The sequence below is a fragment of the Schistocerca serialis genome, chromosome 1, assembly GCF_023864345.2.
Source record: "Schistocerca serialis cubense isolate TAMUIC-IGC-003099 chromosome 1, iqSchSeri2.2, whole genome shotgun sequence".
NCBI classification, from domain to species: domain Eukaryota; kingdom Metazoa; phylum Arthropoda; class Insecta; order Orthoptera; family Acrididae; genus Schistocerca; species Schistocerca serialis.
This window is the reverse complement of record NC_064638.1, coordinates 1,104,990,635-1,105,011,829: the sequence shown is the minus strand read 5'-3', so window position 1 is coordinate 1,105,011,829 and position 21,195 is coordinate 1,104,990,635. Positions and strand designations below refer to the sequence as shown.

The following is a 21,195-nucleotide window of genomic DNA, read 5'->3' as shown; positions in this document are numbered from 1 at the left end:
ATTAACTATGATATAAAGGTTTATAAAACGCACCTATAGTTTAATAAAACTTTATCTAAAGTTTCTGAGGATGCTTTCAGCAAAGGCCAGCTTAGAAAGTATCCTAATTAAATTAATAAAGATGTGCCTACCCAAATAGTTTAAACAATTGTCTCTCAAAAGATATCTCAATCGCTGTATTGGTGACATTTGGCCCTGTTGACTAATGAGTTTGCCGACCACTGCCGAAGACGAACGAATGGATCCACGTGATTGGACATTAGTTTATTGTATCATCGCTACTGAGGGTCGATAGCAGACGTATCAGGAAACCCATCAGATGCCTAGAGGTATCCGAGACACCTGTCCGAACTTTGCATCGGTGACAAGCGGGATGCATCGGTTCATGTAGTTTTCAACATACTTGTATTCCCCCATTGGCGAGTATCAACGTTTACCACAACTCGCTTGTCCACACTACCTTCTTCGGTGCTTCTAGTGTCCGGTGACTGTTCCTCTGCACATGACAATCTGTGTCCAGCGATGAGCTGTGAGTAAAGGCACATGTGTCGTGCTGCGACGTTTGAACCCCAAAACGAAGAGGTGGACCTGGATCTTGCGTTTCCTCGCCAGTTGTGCTCCATCATTGAATTGCCGCTCCGTTTACTGGCTAGTGGCCCGTTTGACGATGTTACAAATTTGTGATAATCAATGAAGACCCCTATCATCAACACGTTGTTGGTTACGGCAAACGATGCTGACTGCTCCGGTTTTTCCAAATCGTGTTAATCATGGTACAGCCCTGACAATGAACACTAATTGCACGAATTCACAAATAATTTCACGCACTGGGCACCTATCTTTAGCTACTATAAAATACTGCAAGTTATCTTATGGTACAGCCGTGACAATGGACGCTAATTGCACGAACTCATAAATAATGTCATGGACTGGGCACCTATCTTTAGCTACTGTAAAAATACTGACATCGTGTGTATTCTGGGTTTGATGTCTACAACCCTCTTTCTGGACAGATGAAACAAACTATTTGTCACCTCGAGGAGACATCATAATAATGCAACGTACGAAGGTGAATCAAATATAAACAGTTTTTGTTTTACGAATCTTTTTATAAACGGAGAGCGACGCGATATCTGCTCATTGTTGTTTTCGTTTCCAATGATTGTTCTCCACAGCCAGAGTGCTGTCGTGCCCTTTCTTTAGTCAGAATCGCAATGTCAGAGCCAGAATTACAGTCATCTGTTGTGCAAAGCATTAAATCAAGTCTCTCACAACGGTGGTCGTAAAACTCCGAAATTTTGAAAAGATTTGCGCCACAGTTCGGGGAAAATACCCTGAAAAAAACTCAATATATGCATGGCTCAAAAAGTTTTTACAAGGGCAAGAAACAGTTGAGAGCTAGCTTACGGATGTCGCCCGATGACCGGCGTGAATGAGAGTTCGCATTGTTAGACAGCTTTTGAAGACGATCGCCAAATAACAGTCGCTGAGGTTGACATAAACTGCGGTACTGCTCAGACGATCATTACTGACAACCTTGGATTTCGGAAAGTGTCCTCATTCTGCCCGAACTCAACATAAAATTTAGGAATTATTCTGGATCACACTCCAACATCCTCCCTTCATTTCAGACTTACCGCCCTGCGATTTTCATTTGTTTAGACAGCTAAAGGAAGCAGCCGGAGGACAGATTTTATGACGATAGCGCTGTCGCAGTGCTCGCGCACAGCAGGCTGCTGTTACAGCCACGTTCATTTTACAAAACAAGATCAAGAAACTGTCTATCCGCTGGGAAAAATGTGTTTCCCATTCAGCAGACTACACAGAAAAACATGTTAGTGTCTGTGAATTTTCCTAAAGTTTAAATAAGTTTATAAAAAGAAATTACGGTTTATATTTGATTTACCCTCGTATACCATCACTGACCTCAGTTCGGCGGGGAAGAGACTCCTTAACCTTCTTCAGGGGTACCATGTACAGATGGAACCATTCACTGGCGATTAGATTCCGGTGAGCTACCAAATCAGGGGAATGCTGACTGCTGCTTTTCACCCACTGTTCCACATAGTACCAGACTTCTTGTATGCGATTAAACAAGCTATTCGAGGTGCTATTGGGGTGCTTGAATGCTCATCAGACCAGGAAAGTGTGCACGCAGCCCTGTGAATTGTCGTTTAGGAAGATGGGAGCGTCCACAGCACATCCATCATGTACAAGGCGACCATTATTGACGTGACCATTATTGACCTATGTGAAATAAAGTCGTCATAACTTCCGGACGGCTTGCGTTAGGACGGTCAAACTGCACAGCTGGCCGCTGGGCATGATGGGAATTAGTATGCGCTGTATGGTTTGGTTTAGCGACGAAGCCCACTTTCATTTAGTTGGGTTCGCCAATAAGCAAAATTGGCGCATTTGGGGGACTGAGAATCAGCATTTCGCTTTCGAGAAGTCTCTTCACCCTCAATGGATGATTCTGTAGCGTGCAATGTTCAGTCACGGAATAATCGGTGCGATATTCCTTGCTGGTACCGTCACTACCGAACGGTACGTGAAGGTTTTGAAAGATGATTTCATTCCCATTGTCCAAAGTGATCCTGATTTCGACAAGATGTTGTTCATGCAAGACCAAGCTCGACCCCATCGCAGCATGTCCTGGAGGAGCACCTTCGGAACCGCATTCTGGCTCTGGGGTACCAGGAGGCCACTGGCGTGAGCCCCTATTGGCCGCCATATTCTCCGGGTTTGAACACATACGACTCTTTTTTGTGGGTTTATATTAAAGACAAGGTGTACATACGTAGCCCCAAAACACTTGCTGAGCTGAAAACAGGCATCGATGTTCCGACACTTCAGCGGGTCCATGCAGAATTCGCTATTCGTCTGCGGCACATCACCGCCAGTGATGGCCGTCATATCGAACATGTCATAACCTAAACCTGAATATCTGTAGTCACGATAACATGTTGAATAAATTGTGTTCATGCCGTAGTTCGTAAGTAATACACGCTTATTTCATGTAGTTCAATAATTGTCACCCAGTACATGTTGAAGAGAGGGTCACACTTGCACACTGACAACATTGAAACAAATATCCTGGATCATACCCACGGTATTTGAATAAGTGAATCTGACGCCATGTTACGAAAAACACTCACAAAACATCACAGAACCATCTCTGACCTGAATATACTCACCAAACACAGCGAGTTAAAAGCATCATTGGGCCGTTGGTGCACTCGTCGCTTTGATCCATACGAAAAAGAGACAAAATCGCGACTGTCGAACCACACTACATGTATACAGCCAGCTTCTGTCCAGTTTCGGAGTCATTTGTCCAATTTCACACGTGCGGTTTTGTGGCCACCGTGAACAACGGACTTTTGTGAGGCACTTGATTCCAATTGTCAAGTCCATCCAGTTCTCTTCGCAGTCTCCTTTCACAAATTAGTTGACATGGTCTTGCATTCACTGACAGCAGCAATTTCTGTTGCGTTTGAAACCGATTTTCACTGACAAAGCGTCTCCGGTTCCTGTCGACTACGATCCTTTTAGGAAATCTGGTGTTTACGCTGGTACGCCGTTCCTTGTAGACACGTTGAACAGTTTGCAATGACACACCAATCGATCGGGGAACTTCATTCATGGTATGGTCCTGGGATAACTCCAAAGCCATGTTTCACCGTCGAACAACTTCGTACAACCGAGACACATATCCCTATCAGGTCGGATTGAGGGAGGACATAGGAGCAATTCAGAGGCGGGCTGCTAGATTTGTTACTGGTAGGTTTGATCATCACGCGAGTGTTACGGAAATGCTTCAGGAACTCGGGTGGGAGTCTCTAGAGGAAAGGAGGCGTTCTTTTCGTGAATCGCTACTGAGGAAATTTAGAGAACCAACATTTGAGGCTGACTGCAGTACAAACAATTTTACTGCCGCCAACTTACATTTCGCGGAAAGACCACAAAGATAAGATAAGAGAGATTAGGGCTCGTACAGAGGCATATAGGCAGTAATTTTCCCCTCGTTCTGTTTGGGAGTGGAAGAGGGAGAGAACATGCTAGTTGTGGTTCGAGGTAACCTCCGCCACGCACCATATGGTGGATTGCGGATTATGTATGTAGATCTAGCCGAGCGCATGACGCCAGTTTTACACCATCTACTGCGCTCTAAAACGACCAGTGTCCTCTTTTATGTGCGTGTAAAGCTTTCGCCAGTATCGTTGTGCCATCAACTCACTACTATCCTTCAACCATTCATAACGTACATTCAAAAAGAAAGGAGCCAGAGGTTGTAAAATGAAAAACCGCCGAAGTAACCATGATACCACAGCCTACAGAAGACGGTGTGGTGCCGATAACAGTGATGAGGCCCCAAACTCGCCTGTAGAGGGACATAAGCGCACACCCACGTGACGACAAAGCGAGCACACGCATGCTTCTGCTGCACTCGGTAGTGCTGAAAACAGAGAAACGAAGGGGTTCAAACTGGAGTCGAGGGGCGTAGTGCCTTTCCTTACAGCGGAAGGAGTGCGGGGAACGGAAATTCATCGAAGAACAGTACAAAGGTACGGACTGCTCTGCGTGTCCGTTGCAACTCCGATCTCTGTGCCAATGGCTGCCACCGTAGCTCTCCACCCTTCAGTAATGAGGGCTTCCATGTGCTGGACAATGATGTCGGAAATACGGTGCTGCGGCCAACGACATCCGTCCTTCCCTCAATCATCTGTGTCACACACTGACCCGAGCAACGGACATGTGGCATTCTTCGAACACTTGTGTCGTTCTTTGGCGTATTTCCGCTCCCCGCACTCCTTCCGCGGTAAGGAAACACTACACCCCTTTGGTCTTCTTTTGAAGCCTCCGTTTCCCTGTTCTCAGCACTAATGAGTGCAGTGGGCTGCCGACGCGTGCACTTTCTCGCTCTGTCGTCACGTAGTCGTGCGCCCATGTCGCTCTAGCGGCGGTTTTGGGATCTCGGCGCTCTATAGAGACCACACCGTCTTCCGTAGGCAATACTATTACGACCCCTTCAGCGGTTTTCGTACTGCATCCACTGGCTTTCTTTTGGAATGCGATTTATATTTCCTTGCTTGCAGCATGGTATTTCCGTCACGAAACTCATTCTGGTAAAAAATGAGAGCAGAAACAAGCATTTTCAGGTAAAGTGGCCAATTAAATTCGATAGTTTGTAGCTCAGTGTACACTACTGGCCATTAAAATTGTTACACCACGAAGATTACGTGCTACAGACGCGAAATTTAACCGACAGGAAGAAGATGCTGTGATATGCAAATGATTAGTTTTTCAGAGCATTCGCACAAGGTTGGCGCCGGTGGCGACACCTACAACGTGCTGACATGACGAAAGTTTCCAACCGATTTCTCATACATAAACAGCAGTTGACCGGCGTTGCCTGGTGAAACGTTGTTGTGATGCCTGGAGAAATGCGTACCATCACGTTTCCGACTTTGATAAAGGTCGGATTGTAGCCTATCGCGATTGCGGTTTATCGTATCGCAACATTGCTGCTCGCGTTGGTCGAGATCCAATGACTGTTAGCAGAATATGGAATCGGTGGGTTCAGGAGGGTAATACGGAGCGCCGTGCTGGATCCCAACGGCCTCGAATCACTAGCAGTCGAGATGACAGGCATCTTATAAGCATGGCTGTAACGGATCCTGCAGCCACGTCTCGATACCTGAGTCAACAGATGGGGACGTTTGTAAGACAACAATCATCTGCACGAACAATTCGATGACGTTTGCAGCAGCATGGACTATCAGCTCGGAGACCATGGCTGTGGTTACCCTTGACGCTGCATCACAGACAGGAGCGCCTGCTATGATGTACTCAACGACGAACCTTGGTGCACGAATGGCAAAACGTCATTTTTTCGGATGAATCTAGGTTCTGTTTACAGCATCATGATGGTCGCATCCGTGTTTGGCGACATCGCGGTGAACGCACATTGGAAGCGTGTATTCGTCATCGCCATACTGGCGTATCACCCGGCGTGATGGTATGGGGTGCCATTGGTTACACGTCTCGGTCACCTCTTGTTCGCATTGACGGCACTTTGAACAGTGGACGTTACATTTCGGATGTGTTACGACCCGTGGCTCTACCCTTTATTCGATCCCTGCGAAACCCTACATTTCAGCAGGATAATGCACGAACGCATGTTGCAGGTTCTGTATGGGCCTTTCTGGGTACAGAAAATGTTCGACTGCTGCCCTGGCCAGCACATTCTCCAGATCTCTCACCGATTGAAAACGTCTGGTCAATGATGGGCGAGCAACTGGCTCGTCACAATACGCCAGTCGCTACTCTTGATGAACTGTGGTATCGTGTTGAAGCTGCATGGGCAGCTGTACCTGTACACGCCATGCAAGCTCTGTTTGACTCGATGCCCAGGCGTATCAAGGCCGTTATTACGGCCAGAGGTCGTTGTTCTGGGTAGTGATTTCTCAAGATCTATGCACCCAAATTGCGTGAAAATGTAATCACATGTCAGTTCTAGTATAATATATTTGTCAAATGAATACCCGTTTATCATCTGCATTTCTTCTTGGTGTAGCAATTTTAATGGCCAGTTGTGTACATTTAATATTCCTTATGTGTGGCTTTTGAATTTGGAGAGAAGCAGAATTCATTGTTGTGCATAGTTATCGGTTCTTGCACGCTAAAAATGCATATTCTCGAGGTGCACTTTGAAAGGTGCTATTGCCGGAGATGTATATGGCTATTTAATATTTGACTAAAATGGTAGGACTTTCTCTGTTATGCTGCTCCGCGCGTAAACGTAAAATAAAAAGCAATTGTATTCGCCTTACCTCTGGGTTTGTGAGCCTGACTTCACAACACAGTAGCTCTCAGCTGATTTCTGGCTCAGTTGCAGAGGCGTGAAACGCGCACTTTCCTACACACTGGCCCCTTCTAGTGGCGTTTAGGAAACTCGGTCATATGACAAAATCTGATACATTAACAGAACTGATATGATACCAGATTGCAACTGACTGATTTGGTAGTGTCAAGAGGAATTTGAAAAGGCATTGATAAGCTCTGAAATGAACTTGTTCATTATCTTTATATCAAATCTCGTTGAAAGAAACATCGTCACATCTCAAGAAGCCATCCGCTGTTAACGGAATGAGGACATACGTCACACCACAGTGGGCGAAAGTACATGAATCGTCGCCGCAGCGTAACGAAAAAGAAGCCGCAAAGGCTCTTTAAGTCAGTCCACCACATGTGCAGCATCTGAAGCGCCAATGAAACAGGTATAGGTGTGCGCATTCACATAATGAGATATGTAAACAGACAGAATACAGCGTTGAGGACGACAACGCCTACATAAGACAAGTGTCTGGCGCAGTTGTTAGATCGGTTACTGCTGCTACAATGGCAGGTTATCAAGATTTAAGTATGTTTGAACGTGGTGTTATAGTCGGCGAACGAGCGATGGGAGGCAGCATCTCCGAGGTAGCGATGAAATGGGGATTTTCCCGTACGACCGTTTCACGAGTGTACCTTGAATATCAGGAATCCGGTAAAACATCATCGCTGCGACCAGAAAAAGATACTGCAAGAACAGGACCAACGGCAACTGAAGACAAAAGTGTAACCCTTCCGCAGATTGCTGCAGATTTAAATGCTGGGCCATCAACAAATAGCATGCGAAACATCATCGATATGGGCTTTCGGAGCTGACGGCCCACTCGTGTATCCTTGATGATTACACGACACACAGCCTTACGCCTTCACTGGGCCCGTCAACACCGACATTGGACTGTTGATCACTAGAAACATGTTGCCTGATCGGACGAGTCTCGTTTCAAATTGTATCAAGCGGATGAACGTGTACGGGTATGGAGACAACCTCACGAATCCATGGGCCTCCATGTAAGCAGGGGACTGTTCAAGCTGGTGGAGGCTCTGTAATGGTATGGGCCGTGTGCAGCTGGAGTCATATGGGATCCCCTACATGTCTGGATACGACTCTAACAGGTGACACGTACGTAAGCTTCCTGTCTGAGCACCTGCATCCACTCAAGTCCATTGTGCATTCCAACGGACTTGGACAATTCCAGCGGGACAATGAGACACCTCACACGTCCAGAATTGCTACAGAGTGGCTCAGGAACACTCTTCTGAGTTTAAACTGTTCCGCTGGCCACCAAACTCCCCAGACATGATCATTACTGAGCATATCTGGGATGTCTTGCAATGTGCTGTTCAGAAGAGATCCCCACCCCCTCGTTCTCTTACGGATATATGGACAGCTCTACAGGATACATGGTGTTAGTTCCCTCCTACTTCAGACATTAATCGAGTCCATGCCATGTCATGTTGTTGCACTTCTGCGTGCTCGGAATGCCCTACACGATATTAGGCAGGTGTAGCAGTTTCTTTGGCTCTTCAGTGTAGTACATAACGTAAGTTCTGAATGGCGCCTTGCAAAACCAATTACATATTAAGTGAATTTTATCCATAGTGGATGCTGTTGAACTCCGTGACTGTTCCTTTATAGGGTGTAGTAAAATTTCCGCTACCAGTCACAATAAAAGTTTATTTATTCGTCACCAACCAAGTGGAAAAACAGTCATCACAGCGTAATTAGAATAATGATACTTCATCTTTATGTAAGTACAGATATATTTTCGACAAATGCTGCCTTGTCACTTACAGTTGTTCCACTTGTATATGTTGCCCGCCCCAGGTAGCTGAGTGGTCGGGCCCGGGTTCCATTCCCGGCTGGGTCGGAGATTTTTCTTCGCTCAGGGAGTGGATGTTGTGTTGTCCTAATCATCATTTCATCCCCATCGACACGCAAGTCGCCGAAGTGGCGTCAACTCAAAAGACTTGGACCCGGCGATCGGTCTACCCGATGGGTGGCCCTAGTCACACGACACTTGTATCTGTTTAGTCACCAGCAAATAATTTTCTTTGTACTTATATAGTGATCTCCTGCAATAAAAACATGTACATGAATCTATAAACACCCGAGGATGGACACAATCCCTAAACCGCTCACGTGACGAATAAACAATCTTTTATTGTGACCGGTAGCGGAAATTTTTCTATGCCCACATGCATATTAATTATTCAGTGTCTGTTTTTATAACCGACACCATAATAAATTTCAGCTCGTACACCCTAGTTGCGCACATTTGGAGACAGCTGTTGGAAACTCCTTTGTTGACGGCCCATTGCTCTACAACTGTAGGAGGGTGTTTGGGGTAATGAACTATTTGGACGAGTGCAACAAGCTTCTTGACTGATTTCAGGCTATAATGATGGAAACTGAGGCCAGCGGTGATGTGCATCTTCACGACTGTCGGACTTTTAAGTAAGCGTTCTATTTTCTCTTGACTATCAGCCTCATCTTGTTTTTTTACAAAGTTTCCTTTATTCGTGACAAAATTATGCTTGATGCAGTAACAAGCAATGAAATAATTCAACTCTGATGGGTGGTAGTTATACGCAGCAGACACCTGCAGTATGCACTGGAGACTATTAGCTGTAGCCGGCCGCGGTGGTCTCGCGGTTCTAGGCGCGCAGTCCGGAACCGCGCGACTGCTACGGTCGCAGGTTCGAATCCTGCCTCGGGCATGGATGTGTGTGATGTCCTTAGGTTAGTTAGGTTTAAGTAGTTCTAAGTTCTAGGGGACTGATGACCACAGCTGTTAAGTCCCATAGTGCTCAGAGCCATTTTTATTAGCTGTAGTTCCTCATCATCTCGGGTATTTCTGACAAGCACCTAAGATTGCAAATAAACTGTCTGAGTGCTTAAGCAGCACAATTTCTTTTCCTGCAACCAAAAGGGTACACGAGGTTCCTGATTTGCATCTTCAGACTTGTCATCGATCGGCATTTAAATGGGCAACACCTGTTACAGTATGACATACAGGGCAACCTACGTGGTTAATTCCAAGAAAATTTAAGACACATCTAGAGATAGCATTAAAAATCCGGGAATATAATGAATCAGCAGATTGTTGTCTGCATAATTGTGAAAGGAAACCTTTCCATCAGCACTGTGCGACTATTCACTTTTACTTTTGATTTGGTATATGATTCAAATCTCAATCTGTGGATGCCAAAATTATCACGACTAAAACGTAATTTTTCTTTGATCGATTGATTTGTTTTAGTCTACTTCCACCTCATTTTCACTCTACTCATTGTTCTCCTGTTTCTCCTAGTAGTTGCCAGCATGCCTCTTTCCACCAATCAATGGATAACCTTCAGTTTAACATTAAACAGTACCTGTTTCAAATCTCACTCTGTGGATGCCAAAATTATCACGACTAAAACGTAATTTTTCTTTGATCGACTGACTTGTTTTAGACTACTTCCCCCTCATTTTCACTCTACTCATTGTTCTCCTTTTTCTCCTAGTAGTTGCCAGCATGCCTCTTTCCACCAATCAATGGATAACCTTCAGTTTAACATTAAAAAGCACCTGTTGAATGGCATTGTTGGTTGATATGTTGCATACAGGTTTTAGCCCCCAAATTGGTAGAACTTGTTGATTCACTTTTGCTGGAACCCTACCTTACAGAATACCAAGTGTCATGTCTTAAATGTGAGTGTCTAGTCGAGGTGACTATGACAAGTGAATATGGAGTGCAGTATCATGTTTGTGTGATAGTGATGATCACAGAAGGATGAAACAAAATGCATAACCTACTCCTTTCAAACAGTACCACAATGACTGCAGAGTTTAAAGTTCACATCCATACAGCATCAACGACATCTGGAATTTATCTAGGAGGTTGGCGCAAACTTTGGAGTGCACGAACTGTATGTCACCATCTTACCAAACAAATACTGGCAGCGATTAGCTCCTTATTATTTTTAGAACCAGATACCCCTAGTCAAGCTCTAAGATACAATCATGTGTTACCAACCTATGTTACAGAGATGAGTTGTTGTTATGTTAAAAGCCCATGTCTCACTGCCAACAAATCAAAACTGGTAAAATACACTGATTACAAACCTTCTGTTCCACATATCGGGCTGCTTTTACTGTCCATTAGGTAACTGTCTTTAATTGCTCTAAATACACAAATTAATCAATTGGTTCCTTGCCTTCATTGTCAATTTCAAATATTTTCTTTTTGAATGCATTTTATAGTTCCTTGCCTGCGGCATGGCATTTCTCTCACAAAACCCATCCTGGGTTTTACAATTATTATAACTGATTTCCAGGGCAGCTTTCAGAATTTATGTTTGTGTTCATTCATTCCTTGTTGGACTTTTCTGGATGAGAGTCAAACACTATACTGCCATCAGCAAAACAAAGGTGGTTCAGTTATGTTCGATTAACATGTAGTAGATCTTTGTCCAGTTTAGGGATCTGAAAACTTTCTCTAGGGCTCCTAATAATAATTTGGTGACATAATCTCCTTACCTGGATTCTCTTTCAATTCTGAATCTCCAACTGTCCCTATGAAGTTTTAAATGGAAACTACAGTATTGACATATTTATATTCTTCAAAATACTAATATAGGTTGAATCAATAACTTTCTATTCAACTGCTGCTAGAACTAATATTTTGTTGCAATTGAGATCAAAGCTTTCAAGAAGTCATTGAGTTCCTGATGGACTAATAATTCACATTCCTTTCTTTATTCTATGATATTATCCACAAGTGATAATTGGTACACTGTTCTGGACCAGTTATAAATACAGCTTGCTTCTGTAGTTGATTAAAATCCAGTTTTTAAGTATATTTGCTGATAAATGAAAACCATAGACATTTTAGGAAGGAAGCTTTCTTATGAAACATAGAATTATAGTACTGTTCCACATTTTTGGGAATTATCTTCCTTGTCAGATGCTCTGCAAATAATTTTATATTACTTTTCCTCCATTTTTAACCATCTATGGAAACCCCACTCTATGCCCAGACACAAAATTTACCTTCTCCACCATAGAGACAAATGTTTAATAATTGTACTTACTGCATTAAAAAACTAAAGTGTCATTTTTGACTGCAGTTTTTAAAATCACTGTTTACTCTGTGCAGACTTTCCTAGCCACTGATTGCAGAATTTTCTGTGAACTGTGCTGCACTGCTTTGGTGTATTTAAAAAATGAAATCATGCATTCACTACAAACTTTAGTAATGGTTACTTATTTCCAGCCACTAGTTTTGGGCAAATGACCATATTCAAGTCACATGATAATACTAAATTAAATCTATGGAAGTTACCCTGGGTCAAACACGTAACTGGTTTTTAGTGACACTTTCTGCAACTTGACGCCAAGGACCCTTCCTTAAACTTAATACATGTTAATCTGTGACTGAACATGACCACTTGGCTAAAACAACTGGCACTTCAGCATTGTTTAGGTGAAACTTCATTTTTATATTTGCCAATGCAGTCACTAAAGTCAAATCTGGTACTAAGAGTATACACTAATGGATAATCATGTTTTATCCTTCTCACTCTATAGTGAAGACATACTGAATAGAACACTTGAAAATGCTATCTTGTTGAGGTTCTGATTCCAGACAGGAAGTGTACCACTGCTAAAATCTAAATTAATCTATGGATAGTCTCTGCTGATTCATTTATGGTGCCAATTTACCAAATGGAAACCACCTACTGAGAAGACATGACAAAAATCATAAAAAATCAATACTTACCACAGAAAATGTTTGTCACGTGAAAAAAGAAGGGATGAAATAGCATAAATATATCTAAAGATTGAATCAGCATATTCAATCACCCCATGGTGCAATTAAATTCATGGCCAACTTTGCTTTGATTGCATCACACTAGTCAATAAATGTAAGGACACATATTTCAAAAGAAAACACACTGTTCCTGAACCAGATTTCTTTTTATATTTGTGTAGTCAATAAATTTACATGTTTAAAACATACTCTGTTTGAAATACTGAAAAGTTCACAATATTTCATTATTGCCAGCTGTAAAAAAGTCCATATTACACAACACACAGGCACTTCTCAGATATCAAGGCAATTTCAGGACGGATTTGAAGCTTAATTCTTGGCTGTAAAACATTCTAAAACACTTTGTCTTCCTTCATTACGGCTGTGAAACATTAAAAATGTCAAATAAAAACTTGAATCCAAAGTCACAGACTGACTCATAGTGAAGCTACCTAGCACTTTTTGTTTGTAGAAATTCTAAAAATTTTGCAGCTTCTGGTCTTCTATCACAAATCATGGTTGAGACACCATTCCAAGTACATATCAAAACGCTATTTTAAACCAACCTACCAATTGAAAATCTTAGTTCGGGAAAAATAAATAATGGCAGGATCATCGCTATCACAGGTATGATTCCATATGTGTGAAATGGCTTGTTGTTAGGACTTTACGATACTCTGAGAAATTGTGCCTAAACATTACAAAAAATTTGTACCGTTAAAACCTTCAGAGGCCTCTTGCCAACATTTGATAACAGGTAGTAATAGTTGCACGGCACATTGTTTCAATGTCTTCTCCATTGTTGAATAACTTTTTCATATTTTTAAATGAGTGATCAACTTTCTGCTACACTTGTATAAACATGTGAGCACATAACTGTGCATAAGAAAAGTAAGAACTACAATAACTTTGGTCTGTCTTATTTGTAAGGATTAACATAAACTGTAGCACTGTGCATACACTAAATTCTCAATTCCCCTCATGTTTTCAGCTTATACACTGCATCATAGAGTCCACAGATGCCACTCTAGAGCAATGACTCTGCATTTGAGCATTATACACATGGCTGACACTTTTCGAATTATTAAAATAGTTTAGGAATTTTTTAGGCAGCTGTTACCCATACAGGCTACTGATTCCAGCAATGTCTCTGACTAGTAATCACATAGTAAAATTAAACAGCTACAAATTAGGTAACAATGCATTATTGCACAGTGATCGCTATCGAACTGTAGCATAATGACTAGCAACCTCTCTGGGCATATCTGTTATCTAACAGATAAGCTGACATACCTTAACTGTAATCTTAATTAAGTACACAGAACTGTTTTCTCAAAAATGTAATACTACATAAAATAGCTGCTTTAGTAGAAATAAGTCTGATGTAAACCTTCCAGTAGGCTTGCCATTCAATAGGAACATAACATAGGATATTATAAAAATTACATATCTACATAAATTTATTTATCAAACAACCCTGAGTTTCTCAGAATAGTTTCTCATTGTGAATTAATTCATGTGAAAAGGATGTTAGTGGCAATGCAGCATGTAGTGATAAAATCCTATGTCAATAATTTTCAAAACTGTGAAACAAGTACTGCGAACACTGAGCCTGGCTAATGGCAGAATACTGGAAGATATTTGGAAAAAAAGTACAACACATGCTTGAGCTACATCACCCAATACACATGCAATAAACAGGATAACAACAACTACAGGCCAGTTAATATAATATTGTGCACATCACTTGTAATCTGAATTTTTTTCATATAGTTCAGAGGAGGAACAGTGTTGTTTTATTAATAACTGTGTTATGAATATATCTCTGTACTGATTACACTTCTGTTAGGTAACACGATGTGTGCATTCAGACATCAACGCAAGTAACAAACACATTATTCGAGTATGGGTTTCCACATAAATACTGAGACACATGCAGCATCAATATGTTACTTAAATATTCTTTAAAGATAATAATGTAAAACATTCAAGAGAAACGAAAGGTTCCACTTATTTTTCAAATGTATCCATTAGAATCTAGTAGAAAGGAAACAACAGTTTCGACCAAGGACCTTAGCAAAGTTCCATTTGTGAGATCTCTTTCCACAATGTTGTATTAATACTACATTTGATACATATGTTCCTTTTATTATTTCTCAAAAACATAAACTGAGATCTTAATGGCCAAAATAAGTCATTGATAAAAATTACACCTGTGAGATAACAACAGTGTCCAGGCAAGTTTATTAATACTGGACCATTCATACTGATGGCATACCTACTGCAAAAGTCTTTATCACATTTCCTACAGACATTGAAAACATTACATGTAATAATGGAGTACACTCAGTGTAACATCCTGAGTTCTTTCAATTATTACAAAAATAACAAGTGGGGACATTTGTATTTTCATTACTGTACATTACAGATACTAAGTACCTGAATATCCACATAAATTCTGAGACAGCTTATTGTGACTTACTGTTTGTCACGAACTGTTTACCCATTATAATATTTACAGGATATTAATGTCCTTTATAAATTCTTTTAACTTCAGTACTATTTATAAACAGATAATCTACATACTAGCTATTCACCTAATCTACTGTAGAAGAATTAAAGATATAAATATGAATAAACAATAAGATAATAAATATTGATTATACTCTATTTGTCTGGCACGTTGGCTGAATTCTCGGAGAATGGCCAATGTCAAATTACCTAATAACATAAAACAATTACTCTTTCTCTCTCTCTCTTGCTCTCTCCCTCATTCTCACTCTCTTTCTCTGACCGTGGAATGCTGTATCAGCATTTCAGTAACAACCTCAGTGGAAGATACTACGAGTTACCTCTCCAAAAATATGCCTTACTATGGATTCTTCTTCCCATTCGCCCCCCCCCCCCACCTCCCAACGAAATGAAGCCTGCATAAAATAGAAGACTTGAAGCTTTTAAGTCCACAGTGGATACCAACGTGTCATGCAGGCTTATGGTACTCTACAGCCAGAATGGAAGAGTAAAAATACAGTAGACGTACAGAGTTTCTTTTTAGGATACTTATATTTTTTGCGTGGTAATTATAAGTTAGAACAAGCACACTGTCGAGGCAGAGATCCCTGGCGATCAGCAACACTTGAGGACAGAGAAGAGCCAGGATCAGCTTCTCCCCACATGTGACTACACTGGCACAGGAGGTGTGAGAGTGGTCAGGCCAGCCTACTGGAGGCGTGCCTCACCCAGCGACGCCTGTGCTGTCTGGTAGGGCGACAGGCCAGGGAAGGCAGCTGCAGCAGCAGCTGCAGCAGACGGAAGGCCGGCCTGAGGCAGCGTCGCGTAGGTGTACGGCGTCACATAGCTGGCAGCACCTGCAAACACAAGAAACACAAGTGAACACACATCGTATGAAAACTGTACTTCTAGTGACAGGCACAAAAAAAGACATTACTCAATATCAACGCGCATTCTGTATAGTGTAATAATGGCCACACTGATGCTAGGAGACTAGACCTAATGGAGACAATCAATGAATCCAGGTCTAATAACCCCAGCATATCAAAACAGAGTAGTAGCTAGTTCAAATACTGATGTAACACTTGTCTCAAGAGAAATACTCGAAAATGATATTAAAGAGTGGTGGGTAAATGATGACTCAACATATGATCACAAAACAATATATATAGGTCTGGAGCATAAGCAGGATGTAAGGGCTCAAGAGTATGTAATACACCACTACAATATTAAAAAATCTAACTTCTCACTTTCAATGGTAAGTTTTAACTTGCCAAAAGAATTTTAACTTGCCAGAAAGACAAGAGGGTCGTCTCAGGCTTGACAAAAGAGCAAGTGGGCTTGTAAAAACAATAAAACATGTAATGGACAGGGCAATGTCGACTATCAGAACTGTAGGTAACTAAAGAGGCCTGGTGTGTCATAACATACATCTTCATACCTTACGGGGAAAAAGAGGGAGGGAGGGGGGAGAAAGGGGAGGGGGGGAGGGGGGAGAGAGAGAGAGAGAGAGAGAGAGAGAGAGAGAGAGAGACCAACAGCCAAGAATTTATAGAGAAAAACAAGGAATAATCATTAAGGTACTTAAGGACTGGAGGTTGAATTATGTTTCAAGTGAAGTGAGCCTAAATCCCTAGGGTACATCTTTTAAATTAATGGTTACCAAAATAAGAGCACCTACACTTTCGTCAACCTTAAAAAGAGAAAGATGGTCAGGTAAAAAATGACTGGGAAGAGTCGACCAGCTTGTGGATACAGGTGTTCTTACTGAATGAGATACATAGGATGATGAGATAAAAATCAGAGCAGATACACAGAAGAATTGGACTCCAATTATTATATACATATTTCAGTATACATACTTAACTAGGAAGAAGAAAGGTTGGCCGTGTGTCAGCTAAAGAAAAGTAAGGCTGCTTGTCCAGACTGCACTGAAGTCGAAGTGCTTCAAGTCCAGCAGGACACGACTGGGCCTTATTTGGCAAGTCTGTTAAATGTCTGTTTCAAGGGACATCTCAAATTCATGTAAATTACTTTACGTAGCCATCCTTAGCAAACAGAACGTCAAGGATCCCACAATGGCGATGTTCTGTCGACCCAAATTGCTATAAAACAACTTATCAAAAGTCCAAGAGAGGTTGTTCTCCAAGATGCTAACAGAGCTAAGACACCTGAGAGCATTCAGTGAAAACCAATATGGGTTTCAGAAAGGGAAATTCATGGAAGATGCCATTAATCAATCAGTGAGCACTGTAAAAGATAAAGGCCCATATTCTGCAGGAATAATGACGGACACCTTATAAGCATGCGACAGCGTGTGGTGGAAAGTAGAAACATTCGGAAAGTATAAACACAGAAGTATTTACACACGCGAAAAGTAAAACTTTCTAGCTCTTATTTAAGTTGTCGGTTCCAGAACCTTTGCATCAATACAAAAAATCGTGAATATAGCATAAAATTTAGACTGTCTTTACAGCTAATCAGAACATAATACCTGTATATTCTCGTTGGTGTCGTGACACATGGAGCTGGTGTTTCAGTTCATAGATTGAGAGTGACAACACTGGTAAAAGACCCCGGAGACACTCTCATGGCAATTTTATGGTAACGTATACAGTAACAGCCTACTGGTGTCAGAGAGAACATCAGTGACATTGTGGGCGAGTATGCTGACGGAAAGTTGGCAGGAAGCTTGGGATAGCAGCGAACTGGAAGACGTGATTACGAAATATTTCCTAACATCGAGGAAAGGTTACTGATGGGCAATGTCTGTCCACCTTGGAGGTTGGCCCACTTTATATCCACTCATGAAGAATAGGTAACCTACCTGAAAAGGGTTAAAAAACGAAACAATGACGAATATTTCTGGGCAGTTTGAATCGCCACAGTGCGTCATCATGGATTGCGCAATAAACAGATATGTGTAACACTGATGACGTCGCATGAAAAACAACGAGTGGACACACAAACTCGACAAAATGGGATAGAAGTACACTTGAAGAGCAATGAAACCAGGAGAACGACATGATGCTGTGGTTATATAAAGAATGTCACACGAACACAACAGATGATAGACTGTAGTAATTCCTGTAAATCATGTTATGAATAATTAAACTGAACGCCATAAGAATGTACGCTAATTTACTACACAATTTTCATTATCCTTAGAAATCTACTAATGTGTGTCAGGATGTGGATAATGAGAGTATCCCTCTGGTCTGACACTTCATGCGCACCCAAAGGAATAAACATACGTAATAATCTTTTCTTCTGCAAAATGTTGTAAGTCGCCTGGACAATAATTCTAGGGACATCACATCAAGGAAGAAGCGCATACCAGACGAAGAGAACGTTGCGTGCGCTAGTACAATGAAGGGATACTCATATGCGAAGGGTTTATTTCAATAGTGGTACAAGTTCCTTTTTGTTCATTCTGAGATACAGAGTCCTAAACTTAAATGAGTGCCGAAAAATCTGCAGTTGAGATACCAGAAATATTGAACCATATGGCTTCTTACTAGAGATGAACCTTTCTGTTTGTATGGATCATTAATTTCAGAAGCATTATAGGCAGAAAAGTGGAGGTAATGGACTTGTACCACTATTGAACTAAGCCCTTCATATGTAATAGTAATTTATAAAAATCTTCCTTAATACTCAGGATATAAAAGTGAAGCGCTACATTTATAAATGGGATTAAAATGGACGTATCAGATTGTGAGACAAATTTTATGATTATTACTAGAATTTTAGATACCAGTAGATAATGAAGATTTTTTTGCATGCCAGGGAAGCGGCGATGGACAATGCAATTAACTGAAGCATCTTCGTCTACTATTACCATGACAAGTTAGAGAAAAGAAGGTGACTAGAAATTAGCTACACATTTAACTTTATATCCATGAAAACCATTTATAATTCATATCTTGAAATATATCAGTAACATATACTGTGTAACACAATTAAAGGGTCACTTTTTCAAACTTTTTGAAATTTCGCTCAAAGGTGCCCACAACCTTTCTCTATAAAGCTGCAAAATCGTGGCGCCCTGTGCCAGCAACCACGGGCTCGGCTGCACTTGAAACGTCAAATGTGAAGAAAAGGCCAGAGCTTAGAAGTTCATGTGAGCCGTAAGGTGGATTAATGATGTCACACTGACACCAAAATTCACCATAATTCTGCCCAACGCCGCCGTGGAGGTGTCACACAATGGGAAGGTCTGTACCCTCGCTTACCCACAGTTCGACCCTTCTTTTGACGCCTGTGCGATAGAAGTCAGAATCGTGACGCCCAGCCCCGAAATCAATCGGTTTCTGTATGGATTTCCGAGTAAAACGTCTCAGACAACCCGCCACTCAGAAACGACACGAGAAAGCCTCAGGAGATGGCATAAAAGGGTCAATAAAACCACATCTTCTCTTCAGCCGTTGATCCCACATATTTCGCGTAGAAAACAAACAGTTCACAATGCGATGAGCAACAAGATGGCGTTCTTGACAATGTTTCACGCTGATGGCATCCCCCCAGACGCTTCGACCCTTCTCTAAGGACATCGTGGGCCTCCAACTCCACCGAATGTGATCGCACCCCTTTGGAATGTAGCACAAAAGCAATTTTTTGTCTGGGGTTAAGAAAAAGTGACTGTTGCGCAGTGCATTGTTCTGCAAGTCAATTAACAGACTGTATAATGAAATTATGGTACACTTTTGCTTTTTAAGTTGTAGTTGGCATGGTAACATTTTTGTCACAGCCATTAGAAAGAAAAAAAACCTTACATAAATAACAATTCGACATAAGAAGCATTTTTAGATAATTTCCATATGTGTTTTCGTAACAACTTAAATACTATAGTAGGTAAGCCTGGTATGAACGTCAAGGTTATTTTTGAATATCACATCGGTTTACTAGGCATTGTCCTATCGGACGTCTTCCGACCTTATTGAACTGACTTTCGGGGGACTTACATTTTAACTGATGCACCAAAGAATAGTTCACCTCAGCATTTCTCACATTAACAAACTTTGCCAAGGGTGAAAGAAACGATAAAAGTTCAATGACTAACCAGTGATCGAAATTGAGATCTTTGGATCCGTAGTTTGGCACTTTACTACTGAAGAACGCTGCATTTTTTTTTTTCCTTCCAATCTTCGAACTCCGCATTTCGACAAACAATCGCTGGCGCTGGGATTCGAAATGGCGACCAACAGTACGGCAGTCAGCACCGCTAACCGCTAAGCCGCATTGCACGCACCAAATACGTGCTATTGACGAGATTTGAAACTGAGACTTCACGAGCATTAGAATCTGACGCTACACACCGGGCTAACAGCATCTCCAAGTGTCCGACCCAATAACTTATCTACGTTGGATCCGGATGCAACTGAAAAAATTTCGGAGCTTTTTCACTCTACTGGTTTAATGTGTTCATGGTATCTGGCGATGTTGTGGAGAGTAACCGGATTTCGTTTGATTTTTTACCCCCATTTGTCTTAGTATCAGTACTGTGCTGAAAATAACGCCTGCAATCTCACTGACTAGAGTAGAAGAGTCTTCAGTGATGACGCGCTTGTAACTGAGCCCTGACGACCAGCGAAGCCGTGTCTGGAGACACACCAGACAGCGGTGAGATACTAACTGGCCGACAACTAGGACTGATGATCTGGGGTGCATTTCTTTTCTTAGCAGGATCCCTTTGGTTGTTTTCCGCGGCACTCTTACTGCACAGCGGTACATCCGAAATCTTCTACGCCCCGTTTTGTTGCCCTTCATGGCAAGCCATCCTGGGCTTACATTTCAGCAAGATAATGCCCGCCCGCCAACGGCGGGAGTCTCTACTGCTTGCCTTTGTGCTCGCCAAATGGTACCTCGGCCAGTAAGGTCGCCGTGTCTCACCCCAATTTAGAACGTTTGGGGCATTGTGGGGAGGGTCCTGCAACCAGCTCGGTATTTTACCGATCCTACACGCCAATTGGACAGAATTTCGCACGATATC

General features: G+C 41.9%; 1 protein-coding gene across 1 annotated transcript in view; it reads right to left on the bottom strand.

Moving 5' to 3' along the window:
- Positions 1-12,840: 12,840 nt before the first annotated feature.
- Positions 12,841-21,195, bottom strand: part of LOC126416490 (RNA-binding protein 24-B-like) — a 355,325-nt gene continuing 346,970 nt past the window's right edge. The window contains exon 5 of the mRNA XM_050084231.1: positions 12,841-16,060. Coding sequence (XP_049940188.1) covers positions 15,912-16,060 — 149 coding nt within the window. The 3' untranslated portion in view covers positions 12,841-15,911. The remainder of the gene's footprint in view (positions 16,061-21,195) is intronic.